The following is an 18,218-nucleotide window of genomic DNA, read 5'->3' as shown; positions in this document are numbered from 1 at the left end:
ATAAGTTAAAACATGAATGGTTAAAGGTTAAAAAGGCTAAAGCTGGAAGTTGATAAGTACCTGAAAATAGTAGCCTACTATGTAGGATTTGCACATGGAATTTCCTGCCTTGCTTAGGAGGTAACCACTCCTGCTTGTGCCACTTCTGCAGGGACTGCAGGCGAGTTACAGCTGTGCCTGCAAAGGAGGTGGCAAAGCAAATTCTGTAGTAGTTACTAACTGGGCTTGGAGGTCCCTATTCAACAGACATATGTGGCAGGCTCGGGGTTTCTTTTTTTTTTTTTTAAGATAAACTTTATAAAACTGAATGAATGTAGGTTTTCAGTGGATCATTTAGATGTTCCAATGTGAAATTTTCTTCATCAAGTTGTTGTCAGAGCAGGTGAATTTGAAAGCTCCTTTAGTGACTCTTCACAACAAAGCCTAATACGCCATTTTTTAAAATCTCTAGATCCAGAGGAATGTTGTAATGATGTAAAATTTATCAGTAAACAACTTATTTTAAGCTGAGTGCTATTTCAGTAGTAACTAAATAGCATTTAGAATTCCTTGCCAAGATTGACAAGTTGGTTATAAAGTGGTTTACACATTTTTCCCCTTTTCTTTGTGTATTTTCTTAAAAATGCTGTCTAGCTTAGACATTAATTTGTGAGTAACTATTCACAAAATAACTACTCACAAAAATTTCTTACCATCCTTTGGTTGCTCATCTAAACAGATGCAAATTGTTTCCAGACCATTCGCATAAAGTCACTCCGAAAAATCTCATGGTGTTAGGGCACCATCTACAGGCCTTACTGCAAATTAAACCATTTTCAACAAATAGTTAATGCATTATTCCTGTAAAAGAATATCTTGATGTATTTTGAAATTGTTTTTCATTTCTTCCKAAAATGTTTGAGCAGTTCCTTAATTCTACAGCGAAGTATTTTAATACTTAACTATATGTAAAGTAAGATCTAATATGAAAGTTTAATACAAAAAACCCTACATTATTATTATTATTGAAAAGAAATATTTAATAAAGAATAAAATATGCTTCTGAAAATAGGTTTAAAGGAACTAAAAGAAAATGCTGGTAAATTTTCCTACATTCTCTTTATTGTACAAAAAATTTCATAAGTTTTATATTTTAAACTGCAGTTTTAAGAAAATATTACTTGTAGAAACTTTGCAAAATTTTCTTTTTTTTGTATTAGAGCTAGTCAATAATTATAAGTTATTGATTGAAAAACAGACTTGTGGATAAAAATAGAAATCAATTACATTTTTACAAATTATTCCTATTGTAAGTACAGTTCATTCTTAGTATCAGTTGCTCATGTTTGACCACATCAGTTCTGATTTTAATCATATATATAATAATCATAAATTATCGTAATAATTAGGTATTTAAATTCTTTTTTGTTTAATTCTGAATCTTTTGGTGATCAGAAGATAATGCAAATGCCTCCAGATGTGAACCAAGTCTTGAATTTAAAATACTTCCATGTATAACTGCTTGTACTTCCAGTATAATTCTGAAGTGGGCAGTTTCTCGTAGACTCATGATGAAACTTGAAAATAAAAACAGGACTGAGAATTACTTTTAATATGTTTTCAATTTTTAGTATGTTTTCTGGTCTTTGAAACTTTATGGGTTATAATCCCAAGCTCTGTAGTTGAGGGTAGTCTGTCCTTCCTATTTATGTGAAGGTTGTCAATGTGTTTGACATACGTTGTGTGTCATCCAGGTGGATGTAAGGTCGGTACGGAAAAGGAAGATCAAAWTGAATGATCTCCTTCCTTACTGCAGTAAAATCAGCAGAGCTAYGAACACTTCAGTGGAAGGAACAAGCAACTTGAGTTAATGGCATTGCAGAAAGCTACACTTATAATAGAATATAAGAATACAAATGTCTTAGTTGGTACAGTTGAGTAGAATTAGTCCTATAAATAAAAATATTATAGTTTGTTATCAGAAATGCATTGCACAAGTCCCTCCCGGAGATCTAACTTTTAAYATTTATAATGAATGTACAGTACATGTAAGTGCCCTTTTTCTTCCAACCATTTGGAGTCATGTAAATCAAGATGATTTTTGTGCCAGGGACTGGAAGGGACCATTTAAATGATGACCAGATGCTGAGTTTTCATAGGAAAGTGAATTTTCAGCTACTTAATTATTTTGTTTTAATGTATTTTTCACCTTCATAACGCATTTGTGAGTATAATGTGTAAATGCATAGTTGAATGTGAAGACTAAAAGTAGGAAATGTAAGATATTTCACTTTATTAAAGATGTCAAAGTCTGCAGACATTAATCTTTCAGTCTGTAGTACTAGCTGACATTAGTATAAACATCTGCATTAGCAACTTTCAGAAATCATCATTCACTGGATGTGTTGTGCCCTGGGAATTTTATTTTGTACTGTAGACACTATTTTCATTGCCACCTTTGCTAACTCACTGCAGTATTTTCCTAGTAAGTTCTGATTTGACTTTGTCCAATTCACTTTAAAAAAAAAAAAAAAATAGTAATATTTCTTTCATCATTGCTCTTATATTTTTAGCCTGTGGAGATTTTCCAGAACAAATTAGATCACCGAGTGGGACAATCACCAGTCCAGGGTGGCCCTCTGAATATCCCGCACGAATCAACTGCAGCTGGTACATCCATGCCAACCCCGGGGAGATCATAACTATAAGGTAACATCGGTCCCATACCAGCAGCGTGGATCACAAAGTACTGACTAGACTTCTTGTGACTGCCAGTTGTGCATGCACTAACTTACTCTGCCTAATTGTAAACATAGACCTGTTCTGATTAAACTGGCATCCATTTCCATTAGGTAGTTTGGAAGCAAGAACTGTTTCTAAAGAATAAGAAAACTGGGACCAGGTATAGGCAGTTACATAAATGAAAAAGTGGCTCTGTTAGTAGCTCTTTTTTTTTTCTTTGACATTATAAAGAGACTAGATAGGTAATACTGACTCCACCACAACATAAATCACACAGATGAAATGATACATTTTAAAGGTGAAGATGATAATTTTCTTGCTAAGGTAAAGACTTTTGCAGAGGAAATATATGCTTTACCTGCAAATTTACTTCAGTTTCCAGTGTAGACTTGCTAATCTAAGTAGAATCACAGCCTCAGAATTATAGAATGATTAAGGTTAGAAGGGACACAGAAGGGACTTTGTAGATTACCTAATTCAACCCTCCTTCACAAGCAAGGTCACCTAGAGCACAACACACAGGATAGTATCCAGGCAGGTTTTGAGTATTTGCAGAGAAGGAAACTCTACAACCACTCTACAAAGTGTTCCAGTGCCTTGTCACCTTCACCATCAAGTTTTTCCTCAAATTCAGGAGGAACTTCTTTTTTTTTTTTCCCATTGCTGGCCACCACTGATAATAGTCTGGCCATGTTGTCTGGACATCTTTCCTTAGGGTAATTTTACACAATGATAAATCACCTCAGCCTTTTCTTCTTCAGACTCAACAGGCCCGGCTTTCTCAGCCTGTCTTCATGAGAGAGGCTTTAGTCTCCTAATTGTCTTTGTAGCCCCCTTCTGTGCAGGGGATGTGGCCTCAAGAGGCCTGAGCAGAGGGGCAGGATCCCCTCCCTCAACCTGGTGGCAACATTTTGTTTGATGCACCCCAGGACACTATTGGCCTTTCTGTCCACAAGGGCACATTGCTGCCTTCTGGTCACCCTGTGGCCCACCAGGACTCCACAGAGCTACTTGCCAGCAGGACACCGCCCAAACTGTATTGGTACCTGTCTTGCCCTCCCTAGGGGCAAGATGCTGCATTCATGAAGCCTTTGAACTTCATGAGGTTCCTCTCCACCCATCTCTCCAGCCTGTCAATGGCAGCAGATCAGCCCCTCCTGCTAGTTTTGTATCATCAGCAAACTGGCTGCGGATGCCCTCTGTCCCTTCATCCGGGTCCCTGATGAACAAGCTGAATTTGATACTGACTCCTCAGAGACACCAGTAGCTATAGACCTCCCACTAGACTGAGTGAGTGAATGAGTTGGGCCTGTTCAACTTGGAGAAGAGAAGGCTGAAAAGGGGATATGATTAACACGTATAAATTCATGAAGGGGGAATGTAGGGAGGAAGGGGCCAACCTCTTCTCAGTGGTAGCCAGTGACAGGACAAGGGGTAGTGGGTGCAACCTGCAACACAGGCAGTTTCATCTCCATGTGAGGAAGAACTTCTTCCCTGTGAGGGTGACAGAGCCCTGGCACAGGCTGCCCAGGGAGGCTGTGGAGTCTCCTTCTCCGGAGGTCTCCAAACCCGCCTGGATGCCGCCCTGTGCCCCGTGCTCTGGGTGTCCCTGCTGGAGCAGGAAGGTTGGACTAGATGATCTCTAGAGGTCCCTTCCAACCTTAACCATTCCGTGATTCTGTGATTGCCCCGCTGATTACAACCCTTTGAGCTTTGTCATCCAGWCAGTTCTCAATCCACCCCCTTGCCCACTCTAGTCTATATATCTACTGTATAGTTCATATTTTATTTCTGGCTTTGCACTCAGTTGTCTGTGCTGACCTTTTTTGCCCAGACAGTTTGTTCTGCTTTAACATGGAAGCCTGTCTTCATATAACTGTAACTGTTATGTTGAACTGTAATTCAGCTGTAATTAAAGCTTAGGTAATATCTTCCATGCCATACCCAAAGGTTAKTGAGTAGTGCAAGTGGGAGCAAATCTCACCTAAAGTTGTGCTTTTGGTGTACTTAGAATGTCAAGTCAGGTCATTCGCTGAAAGTAGCATTAGCTAAAATTCTTAAGAAATTTGATTTAAATAAAACCACTTGGCATATATAAAGTTATTTAATGAGTAGTTCCATGACCAGAGTTACTTAGAAACTTACTTCAGTATGTATACTCTTTTTTTTGGTAGTAGAACTGGATTTCTTAAGTATCAGGTAGGGTATCTTGGATGGCAACAATTGTAATGTCCTCATAGTTCACCACAAGGTGAATAATAGGTGAACTCTGCAATGGAGAAACCATCTTTTTTGTTTCATGCTTGAGGAGTACTTTCATGTCATTTCTCTTTCTCAAGGTAGTAATTCATTAGTTTGTTTGCATTGTGAAGTACCCAGTTTAATAGCAATTTCCGCCGTTGTTTTTCAGCTTTCAAGATTTTGATGTTCAGGGATCGCGGAGATGCAGCTCAGATTGGTTGACAATTGGAAGCTACAAGAATACTGAAGGCTACAGAGCATGTGGCTCCTCTATTCCTTCCCCATACATCTCTTCACAGGATCATGTTTGGATCAGATTTCACTCCGATGATAGCATCTCTCGAAAAGGCTTCAGATTAGCCTACTTTGCTGGTATGTTGCAGATAATAACTGGTACAACTTTATGGCTTGGGTTTACATTTTAAGAGCTACTTCCTTTGCTTCAGGACACAACGTGCACACATTTCGTGTAGTCAACTCAGGATTTATATCAGAGAAAATGTTTATTGCAAGACTTGTTTTATTAAATATACCATCTCAAAAAGGTTTGCATTTAAAAAGAAACCTATTAAGATGATAGATCACTCTAGGCAAGCACAGGCCCATTTTGCACATAGAAAAATTCTGTTTGGATAATTCAAATATGCAGTGCAAGCTAGTTATCAGTAGTAATATTTTACATCTGCTTTGTGGGCAGTTTTTGGTCTGTTGACTCCAATTGCTACTGCAGCAGCTCTCCAGAGAGAGGAGGAAGCCAGTCTTAGGTAAAGAGTGATTCCAAGTTATTTTCTACTCTTAAGAGATATTAGAATTGCGTATAATAATTTGATAAGTCCTGGTAATCAGAAATGCTGGATTGAATTCTTCATTGTTTTTGTAATAATTTTAATCCACTTGCTCCCTCCCAGTGTATGTCCATACTGTGTTTTTTGGCCTGCTCCAAATTTTTGCCATACAACTTTTAAGTGTTATTGTATATATAACTATTCCACCTATCCATTGCCACCATTGTTCAAAATAGCCATACAAAGCTTAAAAAGAAAAAAAAAAATTACCCTAATGTCATGCAGTGTAACCCACATTTGCCTGCACTATATTGCACTATATTCTTCTCCTGCAAAATGGCTTTCACGACAACAGTTGCTGCAGGGGGAGGGTGTTTTCCTCTCTATCTGCTGTTTTCGAGCCTACCCAAAAACTCYCTCTAGACCTTAGCAACTTGTAGTTTCGTGTATCTCATGGGAGGTAATGCAGCCTTGCCTTTGCTGGCTCAGCTTTCCAGGAGATGCTCTTCCACAATTTTGCTTACTGTCACACCAAAGGAATTGGATGAAAAAAGAAACTTCTATCTAATCAGTCACCCCTATCTAATCAGTCACCCTCAGCAGCTGCTTTTGCTCTGTCATCTCCACATCCGTATAGGCATAGAAGAAAGGCAGCCTACGTGAGCAGCTTCCAGGAAGAATAAGGACAAGGACTTGGAATGGGCAGGGAGGACAAAGCCACAACTTAATAGAGAATTTCTGGAAATCCTTTCCTGCCTTTCCTTGAAATCTTAAAACAACTTCATTATATATCTCCTTTTGGAAGAAGCTATAACATTTTCAACAATAAGCATTTTTTTCCTGTGTTACTTGATCTCTACATATTAAGATCAAGCATTACTAATTAGTCTGTTAAGGTGTTAACAAACTATTTAAGCCAGTGTTTTTTAAGGCTACTCTTTAATATTTAAGTGTATATTTTTAAAAAGAACTGTACTAAAACTTTGACTTGAGCTCGATTCCTGTGCTTAATGTGATACTTAAGAAATGTTTCATGTTTGAGGTGGTAGTGTAGTGTTTCCATGATCAGAATAGTCCTCCAATGTAGAGGGCACTGAGTGTAGGAGAAAAGCTGAAAACTCTGCTCTTAAAATCTTCTTGTGTGTGCTCTCTTATATGAAAAGGGAATTTCTAAAATACTAACAACATTTTTACAATACGTGCAATTATGCCAGTGTTTTGTATACTATGAATCAGTAATCATCATTTATTTAGGATGACTTTTCAAGATCTGTATTGCATTTAACTTCTTAATAAATATATGTTAAAAATTGTCTGTCATCACTTCCCTAGTTTGAAAGGATAGGCTTGTATGTGAAAGCTGCAGGTTTACATCCTTGTGTTTGCGGTTGTCATAGGTAAGGACTTASAATAGCTTGCACATGTTAGTGACAACACTCTTTAATTGGAGTGATGCCTCAATACGTGTAAGTGTAGGTGGTGATAATAATGGCACTGACAACAATGACATGACATAGAATTTTCTGTGTGGTAAGATGCCTACTCAGGAAACATCAAAAAAAAAATCAAAAGCCAAAGCAGGGATAGTGAGTTCTTGTGTCAAGAAGCATATGCTAAATATCTTAGARAAGCTTTTTTAAAAAAAGAAAAAAAAAGTAATATTTCAGCTGCATAGATATCACTAGCATGCCGGGGAGACTAACATGCTCCGGTGAGGAGCAACTTCTTTACTGTGAGGGTGACAGAGCAGTGGAACAGGCTGCCCAGGGAGGTTGTGGAGTCTCCTACTCTGGAGGTCTTCAAAACCCGCCTGGATGCCACCCTGTGCCACATGCTCTAGATGTGCCTGCTCGAGCAGGAAGGTTGGACTAGGTGATCTGTAGAGGTCCCTTCCAACCTTAAATATTCTGTGATTCTGTGAATCTGTGAATCTGTGAATCTGTGAGATGGGAACTACTTACACACAGCAGGTTCAGAAGAGTTCGTTGGGCATCATCTGTTTTCAAATCTGTGAGGGTGACAAAACCCACAGTGTTTTTCAAACACTGTGAGGGTGACAGAGCCCTGGCACAGGCTGCCCAGGGAGGCTGTGGAGTCTCCTTCTCCGGAGGTCTCCAAACCCGCCTGGATGCCGCCCYGTGCTCTGGGTGTCCYTGCTGGAGCAGGGGGGTTGGACTCGATGATCTCTAGAGGTCCCTTCCAACCTTAACCATTCTGTGATTCTGTGAAATCCAGTATAAACAAGAGGCCGTATGATTTCTTTGGATTCTTGTATAAAGTAGCTAACAACTTTGAGAAAAATACCACATTTCATTAAAAACAAAAAAACAAAACCACAAAGTGTTCCAGTCAGGAGGGTTCCCCTAGTCTTTGGTGATTTGTTCCAGTGACAGATCAATGCTGAGTTTTGTTATTTTAAAGTAGAAATCACATGTATTTAATATAAATTTTGTTGGTCTTTGGACCTTTTATTCTTCATCTTTTAGAAAGTTTTTAAAAAGCTTTCTGTTACATTTTTGTTTGTTTTATTATTTAGTCACTTTAATCAGCGCTGTCAGTGATCTAAGGAAAGCAGTCTTCTGATTTCATCAAGATTTCAATATATTCACATTTGACATCAAGACTAGACTAGAAGGGATTTTTTTTTCCACCATCTTCCTTAATTTAGGTACCAAATTTTAGGCACCTTTAATTATAGGTACCAAAATAGGACGGAGCTTATCAGTCATGGCTGACGGGAAGTGTAGAAGACAGAGATAGAAGTAGAGAAGGTTCTCTGTAAATGTGTGGGACATTTGGCCTATACCTGTGCTTGGGTTCTGCTGATTAACTTGTTATGCTGAAGTTCTTTAGAGGCACCATGTTCAAGAATACTTTTATTTGTGCATTTATTTTTCTCAAATTTGTGTCTTGATATCAGCAGAGTTAAAGCATGAACTAACAGCTTATCTATTCCTACGAAAGTCGAAGTTCATTTGACTGCGTTCTCTTATTATTTTATGGCTTGATACCTGATTCAAGTGTAAGCTTTATTGATGTAATGGCTCAGGGTCATGGGTTTAAAAATGCTAAATCAGGGTCGGTTCTTTTCTGAGAAAAGAGTAAYAAGAGCTTAGGTTTAAATTATATCTTGTAATTATTACTGCAATCTTTTCTTAATCACTGATGATGTGGACTTTTGTTTTTGTTCTGTCTTCAGCACCTGTTAGTAAATTGACCTAAATGCTCATCAGTGGTGCTCGTAATGTTTGTCCCTTTTAGTTTTATTGTTCCTTTATTCCTTTTTTTTTTTTTTTTTAAAGTGTTAACACTTGCTTTGACTTTCAGGGACCCCTTTCAGTCTTCGTTATTCTGTGCTAAAGCAAGTAGGACCTGCTTCCTTGAGAGTCTCTTTCAGTCYATGCTGCCTCTAGCATTTCATTTGTAAACTCCCAAACACAGTGTGACTTGAGATTTAATATGTCTTGTTCCAACTCTGCTGTGGAAGACTCTCTGCATTACAGCATCTTTTTAGCCAAATTTATGATTTATGCCATGTTTTTTAGACATTGCAGTACTTTGAAATGGTACAGGTATATTTGTTTTGGTGAAGCAGTTACAGAGCTGAAACAGATTCCTTCTGAGGTACATTACAGTGTTTTAACACATTTGCAGTTTTATAAATGAATCACTGAAGAAAATATTTTTGAGGCTGCAAGTGTGGTAGTAACCAGTAGGTCACAGTTTTCTGAGTGCTGGTGTCTTCTGGCATTTTTCAGAATTTAAAAAACTTCTGTGTTGTATTGACCACTACTTGCATCCTTAATTTATTAAAATGCACATATGCCTAAACACAAACTTATATTGTCTTTTGCTGCACTCTGCTGTCTTAATTGCTCAAGGAGCAAGCGAGGGGAAAAGGGAGAGAGTGCTTTTTCCCTTAAGGTGAGGTAAAGGATAATCTTAACTGTCAGCTTTTCACACTTACTTTCCTTTGTACAAAGTACAAACCTAAGAAAACAGCACAGTGGTGTGACAGCTTCTATATGTAAGAGTTTGATCAGGTAATTGGACCTGTTGGGAAAGGTTGTCGTTTCAGTGAGAAGGATGAGAAACAATATTTTTCTGACTTAAGTTTAGCACCTTAGAGATTTTTCAAGTGCTATAAATGAGCATAGTTTTCTCGACTAGTTATTTGACTTAAAGTGGCTACGAATGAAGCATCATGCTGATGTGTTGACAGCGTTCACATTGGAAAATGCTGTCTTTATTGAAAGCTGTTGTGCTGATTTGCAGAGACTTTAAACAGTTGCATGTTTTGCTGTTCTGAACCACCCGGTGCTGCAAATATCTATGCAGCATGAACCCCAGAGCACTGCTTTCTACAAAGAGATTTTTTTTTTTTTTTTTCAGGGAAATCGGATGAACCAAATTGTGATTGTGACCAGTTTCATTGCGCTAATGGGAAGTGTATTCCAGAAAGCTGGAAATGCAATAATATGGATGAATGTGGAGACAACTCGGATGAAGAAATCTGTGCCAAAGCGAATCCTGCAACAGCTTCTTCCTTTCAACCTTGTACTCACAACCAGTTCCAGTGTCTTTCTCGCTTCACCAAGCTTTACACTTGCCTTCCAGAATCCTTGAAGTGTGATGGGAACATCGACTGTCTCGACCTGGCAGATGAAATAGACTGCAACGTGCCAACCTGTGGGCAGCTGTTAAAATACTTCTATGGTACTTTCAGTTCTCCCAACTATCCTGACTTTTACCCACCCGGAAGCAACTGCACGTGGCTAATAGACACTGGTGATCATCGCAAAGTAATTCTGCGATTCACTGATTTTAAGCTCGATGGTACTGGTTACGGAGACTATGTCAAAATATAYGATGGGTTGGAGGAGAATCCACGGAGGCTTCTGCGTGTGCTGACAGCGTTCGACTCTCATGCTCCCCTTACGGTTGTTTCCTCCTCGGGACAGATCAGAGTGCATTTCTGCGCTGACAAAGTGAACGCTGCGAGAGGATTCAATGCCACCTATCAAGTAGATGGCTTTTGTTTGCCCTGGGAAATCCCGTGCGGTGGAAATTGGGGGTGCTACACAGAGCAGCAGCGCTGCGACGGCTACTGGCACTGCCCGAACGGAAGGGATGAGGCCAACTGCACCATGTGCCAAAGAGACGAGTTTCCCTGTTCTCGGAATGGTGTCTGCTACCCTCGTTCAGACCGCTGCAACTACCAGAATCACTGCCCTAATGGCTCGGATGAGAAGAACTGTTTCTTCTGCCAGCCGGGAAATTTTCACTGTAAAAATAACCGCTGTGTGTTTGAAAGCTGGGTCTGTGATTCTCAGGATGACTGTGGCGATGGCAGCGATGAGGAGAATTGCCCCGTCATTGTGCCCACGAGAGTGATAACTGCRGCTGTCATAGGGAGTCTTATTTGTGGACTGCTGCTTGTCATTGCCCTGGGATGTACCTGCAAGTTGTACTCGCTCCGGATGTTTGAGCGGAGGTAAGCAGAACACATACAGCACTGCAGCACTTAAATCTTGAAATGCTTCCATTTATTTTGTTATTGGAGTTTTCTTTTGTATTAAAGCTTTTTGTATTAAAGCATTTTTACTGACACATGATTATTGCTTCTACTGACATAGGATTRTTATTCCTGAAAGTGTGGTTCTTTCTTTCTCTTTGACAGTAAGAAGAGGGTAGATAAAGGGGTTAGAATTATTCTGATCACTTTTCTGTTGACAGTTGAGACGTGGTTGCTGAAAAAGCAGGGGGTGCCTCATTTCTGCAGTTAAATGAATACATTTAAGAATATTCCTTCTGTGGTGGACTATCTCATGTCGTGTCAAGATTACTTTTTTATTTTCTTTTTATATAGATATATAGATATATATATATAAATATAAATATATAAATTTTCTTATTTCAGATCATAAGTCTGATGTAGTTTTACTCAAAATATGAATACATATTACAGACTTACAAAACTTCTTTTCTCTTTAAAAGATCATTTGAAACACATTTGTCAAGAGTTGAGGCTGAACTGTTAAGAAGAGAAGCTCCCCCATCATATGGACAGTTAATTGCCCAGGGTTTAATACCACCAGTTGAAGATTTTCCTGTTTGTTCACCAAACCAGGTAAGACTTCAAATTATGGGCAGACATTACATTGTAAGAAAGTTGAAACAAAAACATTTTACCTTCCATCTGGCCCATTTTGGTTTTAAAACATTCCCTTTTCTTTGTTTCACATGAATACTTAAACCTTGAGCTTAAACCTTAGCTTAAACTTGAACAAAGGTTAATGACTAGACAGGATCACTCTGCTGGGGCAGCCTCACAACTTACTTTGAGGCTTTATTTTCATAGTAATATTGCAYACAATGCATGAAAAACAGATTGGCAGATCTAGTTTTAGGTTCTTTGTTGAGATTGCTGGGTAAGCTATTAAGAGTGCAGAAAAGCACTTAATCTTAGAAGGAAGAATTCAGATTTCTGTTGCATGCAGTAGTTCAGCTGTTGTGCGTATATTTTAGGTGTGATCTTGACCAGTATGTTTATAAAAGGAGACAAGACTGTAATATATGGTACTAATCATTATAAGAGGTGACAGCATATCTATCCTTTTTTATTTTTAATAGGGATGGATAACACAATTTTTGTTTGGTTGATGAATAAGCTTCTGTGAAAGCTATTCTTTCATTAATAAGTAACTAAAACATCTTTCAATTAAACCAGTTGTGAGATAGAAGAACACACTCTGGGAATCCCACCATGGTGCAAATCTGCAGCTGGTTTTAAGCTGTGTTGTTTGTGGCAGCTGATGTAGCAAAGCTTACAAWTACTCAATATTGCAGAAAAGAAATATTAAAAAAAAACCTCCTGAAAAGACTGTAGGAAGGGAAATAGATTTTTATTTTCAACAGGAATTGATTTCATTGYACTTACTCCATAATAGATGGAATATGCTCATTGTTTGATGTTTACATGCTTGCAAGCAGCATGGTCTGGGGCTCCAAGTAGTCTTGCAAGCATTACTTGTGATAAGAGCTCAAGCAACATCAGTTCTTATGTCCTCATTACATCTCTGATAGACCCTTGATTGGAGCCAGGTGCTGTTTTATGTGTCTGATACAGACTTTGAATTGAGAATAATTGTGATCTTTTTGCTGCCTCCCTGTCTCACCATGCGAGTCATTGGGCTGCATTGCTGATTCATTCCCTGTCCTTTTTTATTCCTATTATGATTATAACGTGTCTTTTTTAAAAATCTGTTCTTTAGTCAATTCTTTCTGTTAACTAGATGCTTCAAGAACCTGCATGTAGCTCATACTGATCTCCTGTTGATGAAGTAAAAGTTAGTAATTAGCAATTAATATTTAGCCTTTTGTACATAGGCAATACCTAGCCAAACTCAAAGACCTTTGTTCAAGCTTCCACTAACTACTGATCCTGAAATCTTTTAATGTTTGATTAACTGTTTTTCTCTTTATCTTAATGAACTTCCACTTTTTTAAAGCAAGATAGTTTGAGTGCAGTTAATGTAAAATCTACTCGGATACTGTGACAATAAATGCTTCCTATATGCACATCAAATGTCTTGACTAAGTTAAGGGTGTTTTAACGTGCCTATGTAAGCACAGAGGTCAAGCTTCCGAGCTGAAGCCAGGTCTAATTGTCTAATTGGTCTAAGCCAGGTATAATATAAACGTGAGCTATCTTTACACAAAACGAGACAGTACTTTTCGAACACTGTAGTAAGCCAAGCTAAACATGCAGCTTTGCTAGTGGCAGGTAGATGTGTTTACAGTCTGTGAGCTTACCACTTTTATAGAAAAACATGCTATGTGTCTTGGAGAAGGGAGCCAACAACTCTACTCTAAAGGACAGTGGGACTGTAACCAAACTTCTCTTTGCATAAGTCAGCATGGTTATATAAAAGCACAGTATGTTTCATTTCAGGGGCGCTTGGGTGCTGTTTCTGTCCCCTTTCCAAAATCAACTTCACTCTTTTGTGACATAGGTATATTATGGCTGTTCAAGATGGTCAACATGAACCTGGTTGAATATGTTCAATTCACTGAAAAGATGCGGATGTGCATTCTTCTGAAAATAAAAACATTTACCGATGTGCTTAATTGCAGAATTGCCAGGCATCCAACAGATCTYGGTTACCATAATGTTTCAGAGAAATGGTCTGCTTAGCTGAGGTTCTCTTTTCCCTACATTTGAATAAAGAAACCCCAAATCAGAAGTGTTAATATGATTCTGTGACCTTACAAGTTAAAAGTAATACAAGGTTTTCACCAGCAGAATTCAGATTTGCGTTGTTTCTTAACTGACTCAATAGAAAAAAATATAGCAAAGCTGGGACATCCAGGGTTTAGAACTCACAAGATAATTCTGATTAAACAGAAGCATTAGTGTATCTGAAATTGATGTCAACTGATGATGCCAGTGTGGAAAGGAGTCAAACATTTTAGTCTTTTTAGTAGAGAGAGAATATTTAATTTCATCTGGATAGGAGAAGGTGACCTCTGTTTATATCTTAAGGAGTTTCAGGAAACTTTAAATCCTAAACTTTTTGTGGCACATTATACTATACTCTAAAATCCACAGTGACAACTTTTTCTTTTTAGTCGAACTGTGTGTTAGCTGATCTTCCCTACCTCATATCTGCTGTACTAGAGCTTCTGGGCTTGGTCTGTTTCTTTGCCTCTGAGATCAGCACACGCCACATCTGGTTCCATCTGGTGCCTACCTCCACAGAGGCCTTTGACTCGGCCAGGAATGCATCTCCCCTGGTGTTCTTATTTCCTCTTTTATTCTCTGTAAATCTTTCAGCTTGTTTTCCTTGTTTGTTTGTTTRTGTGTGTGTGTCAGAATCTAGACTTCTTTCATGTCTGTTTTATGTATAAAATAGTCTTTTGTTGCATATAGCAGATCCTTAATATTACAGATTGAACATTTTTTAATATTTAAGAATCTAAACTTAGACTTTTATGTGTTCTTGCACATTAGTTATTATTTTCCTATTGTAAGAACAATGCCAACATTATGTCAATACTTGACTTTTATTTGTCTTCTCGTTTAGGCTTCAGTTCTGGAAAACCTGAGACTTGCAGTGCGATCTCAGCTTGGATTTACCTCAATCAGACTTCCTATCGCTGGCAGATCGAGTAACATTTGGAATCGCATTTTTAACTTTGCAAGGTCACGGCATTCTGGATCACTGGCCTTGGTCTCGTCAGACGGAGATGATGTTGCCAGCCAAAGTAGCAGTAGAGAAGCTGAAAGAAATAATACTCACAGAAGCCTATTTTCAGTAGAATCTGATGATACAGACACAGAAAATGAAAGAAGAGACACGGCGGGAGCAGTTGGTGGCGTTGCCGCCTCTTTGCCTCAGAAAGTCCCCCCTGCGTCCGCAGTAGAGGCGCCGGTTGGAGCGTGCGGGAGCTCCTCCGCTCAGGGCGCCGGCGGCGGCAACGCGGAGAGCGGAAGGGAGGCGACAAGCGCGGAGCCGCCGAGCACGAGCCCGGCCCGTCACCAGCTCAGCAGCGCGCTCAGCCGCATGACTCAAGGCTTACGGTGGGTGCGCTTCACCCTAGGGAGGTCAAGYGCCGCGAGTCAGAACCAAAGTCCCTTGAGACAGCTTGATAGCGGGGTAAGTGGAAGAGAAGAGGATGACGACGTCGAAATGTTAATTCCCGTCTCTGATGTAGCATCAGACTTGGACATGAGTGACTGTTCGAGACCTCTGCTTGATCTCGGCTCAGATCAAGGACCAGGGCTTAGGCCGGCGTACAGTGYGGCGCAGGCCGGCGCGAGGTCCTGCGGGCGCGACGGCCCCTGCGAGCGCTGCGGCATCGTGCACACTGCGCAGATCCCCGACAGCTGCTTGGAGACGACGGGGAAAAACGAGACGAGCGACGACGAGGCGCTGCTACTCTGCTAGGTACGGACCGCGAAGGAAAGATTGTGTACAAGTTGGAGCAATATCTGTCATTGTTTTGTACTTCACAGTTAAAAACTAGTTTTTAATTAAAAAGAAAAAAAAAAATATCCAGGACAACGTTATGTTAAAACTGTTCTAGCCTGTGTGGCTGATTAAACATTTCTTATACTGGATGACCTTATGGAACTGCGAGAGTGAATGTTTGAATGGCTCTGAATACGCAGCGTGTGTATCCAGTATAATCCCATTATTCTTTAAACTGAAGTTTATCCCAGTTAGGTTCAAATTTAGTTTATCCTGGTACTGTAGCTCCAAACAGAAACATGGCTGCTTAAGACTTCTTTGGCAGCCTGTTTAACCCCATAGTAACAGGTGAATTTGTACAAGAATTATTTTCCTTTAGGAATTTACTCTGTTGTATTATTGCCAACATACTTGTAACTTACTATACTAAAAGCTGGTAAGGATCGTTAATGTAAAATATGTATTTTTCTTTGAGTTTATACAACATTTTGTCTAAATATCCTTGAATTTCATCATAATGTGGACTTATTTAAAGGAAGGAGAAATTTTCTCCAGGATCATTCTTTTTCTTTCAGAAGTACAAGATGCAATGATGTGTGAAATTTAGGTATAATTAGATAAACTGATGGCAAAAGCTTTTATAGCACTGACTTTAATAAACCGCAGTCTAATAATATGGTACAGCCAAATAGTATGTAAAATCCCCAGTCATTAGTCTTTTCAATTTGAAGTAAAAAAGGGCCGAAGATACTGTAACATGTGTTAGTTCTGTAAATATCCGATATGTACAAATACACTACAGAATAAGTTCCAACTGGTAAAAGATCTTTCCCTAATACTCTAGGGTTTAAAGCTTGTTTGGACTCAAGGGATTTGCACTAAAATCATATTAAGGTCTCTAATGAGCTTAGTGCACAAGCACTATCACTTTAAGTACTATTATTGTCTAATATTGCAATGCTATATATTTCCATGGCTCTTTACTTGGGGTGTTGCTTTTTTGTTGCAATTGAATTTGCTTTACTAATTCCCTATTTATTCGTTGTATTTAAGACTGGTTTACTTGGTTGCAGACTGGTTGTTTAAAAAAAATCCCTTTCAGTGTTTTTGGGTTTTTTTTTTTTCCTTTCTTTGTTATATTACATGCTGAAGCAAAACAGATCAGTGGAAAGAAGCTCATAATTTCCAATTTTATCATAAGCAGATAACTATGTGGCTACTAGCGTGTCAGCAAGAATACACACCTTTTAAAAACAAAAATGTCAACTACTGTTTTATTTATTCTTTGCCAGTCTGTTTTTAGTAGGCTTAAAGATCCAGTATGAAATGTATTTGTGTGTGATTGTATGCTATTTATTAAATTTTAAATACTTTGTTGAATGTCATTTTAAAGCATGTTTAAAGTCTTGTGCATTTCTGTCGTGTTATGCTGTCGGGCAGAACTGACTAAAATGTTTTAATATGTATCAAAATTAAATTGAATTTTGTTATGTTTTTGAGGTACTTTTAAAGATAAATCTGAGGTCTGTCTGGCTTTTAATTTTTATTTTTTTTTAATCCTCGTCTCTGAAGTACAAATCATATGCAGAAGAAGCAAATAACAGAATAGATTCCAAATTGTATATATCCTTTCCCTTCTCTTCATTCACAGACACTGGGATGAAAAAAATTAAATAATTTTACCATCTGGTTGATCTTACTGACAAGATTTAGTTCGTAAATTCTGAGGTCAGGACACGGTTATTTTGATTTGTGCTTTTGAGGAACTTATGTGCAATACAATTGTTAAGGATTTTATAATAAACGGCCCATGCAGTTTCAACGTTAAGGACAGATCACGTCACGCTGGTACCAGATCAAGTACAGTTTGGCCCAGAGTAAAAGTCATTAATGGCCATTTTTATTCACATTGAATAATACCTAATTCTGTGGGTAGTCTTTAATCTGATTTCAGTGGCGTTGTTTGTAGAGCAGGTAAATCTGCGACACGAACATGGTAACACACCCTGAAATATATTGGAATGTGTCTTGATATAAAATACTGGGTTTTTAAACCTTCTATTGTTATTAGAAAGCAGTTATGAATTTTTTTTGGTCACTGAGGCAGATGCATTTTGAAGCAAGCRTCTTCACAGAATGTCTTGGGTTATATGCACACATGCAGATGATTTAAACTTGTTCCATTAGATGCCCTAAATAGCATGTACCTGTGGACTCCATATTGCAGATGTAAAAAGGAATACAATGTTAATTTGTTTTAAAGGAGAATTGTTACACATGAAACTGGGAAGTTGGATTTGATTGAGAATTTGGAAAAAATGTAAATAAAATTCATATTTGTATGAGGCTAACTTGTTGCAGTGATTCATTTTTCCTCTTGATTTTTAAAGGGAACACTCACTTTCCTTTGATTACTACATTATTGATTCTCTACGGAGACTTACATTAAGTCATGTTGCTTCATGTTTATCTTTTATCCTGAAGCTGTTTGAAACAG

The 18,218-nt window shown here is 38.4% G+C and overlaps 1 protein-coding gene across 1 annotated transcript in view; it reads left to right on the top strand.

The window, feature by feature from the left end:
* Nucleotides 1-17,811, top strand: part of LRP12 (LDL receptor related protein 12) — a 41,896-nt gene extending 24,085 nt beyond the window's left edge. Inside the window, exons 3-7 of the mRNA XM_026051594.1 lie at nt 2,553-2,688; nt 5,132-5,334; nt 10,140-11,241; nt 11,745-11,877; nt 14,834-17,811. Coding sequence (XP_025907379.1) covers nt 2,553-2,688; nt 5,132-5,334; nt 10,140-11,241; nt 11,745-11,877; nt 14,834-15,697 — 2,438 coding nt within the window. The 3' untranslated portion in view covers nt 15,698-17,811. The remainder of the gene's footprint in view (nt 1-2,552; nt 2,689-5,131; nt 5,335-10,139; nt 11,242-11,744; nt 11,878-14,833) is intronic.
* Nucleotides 17,812-18,218: the final 407 nt, after the last annotated feature.

Source organism: Nothoprocta perdicaria, unplaced genomic scaffold (assembly GCF_003342845.1).
Source record: "Nothoprocta perdicaria isolate Ctin4 unplaced genomic scaffold, notPer1 scaffold_77, whole genome shotgun sequence".
In the NCBI taxonomy this organism is placed as follows: Eukaryota; Metazoa; Chordata; class Aves; order Tinamiformes; family Tinamidae; genus Nothoprocta; species Nothoprocta perdicaria.
This window is presented reverse-complemented; position numbering and strand designations above follow the sequence as displayed.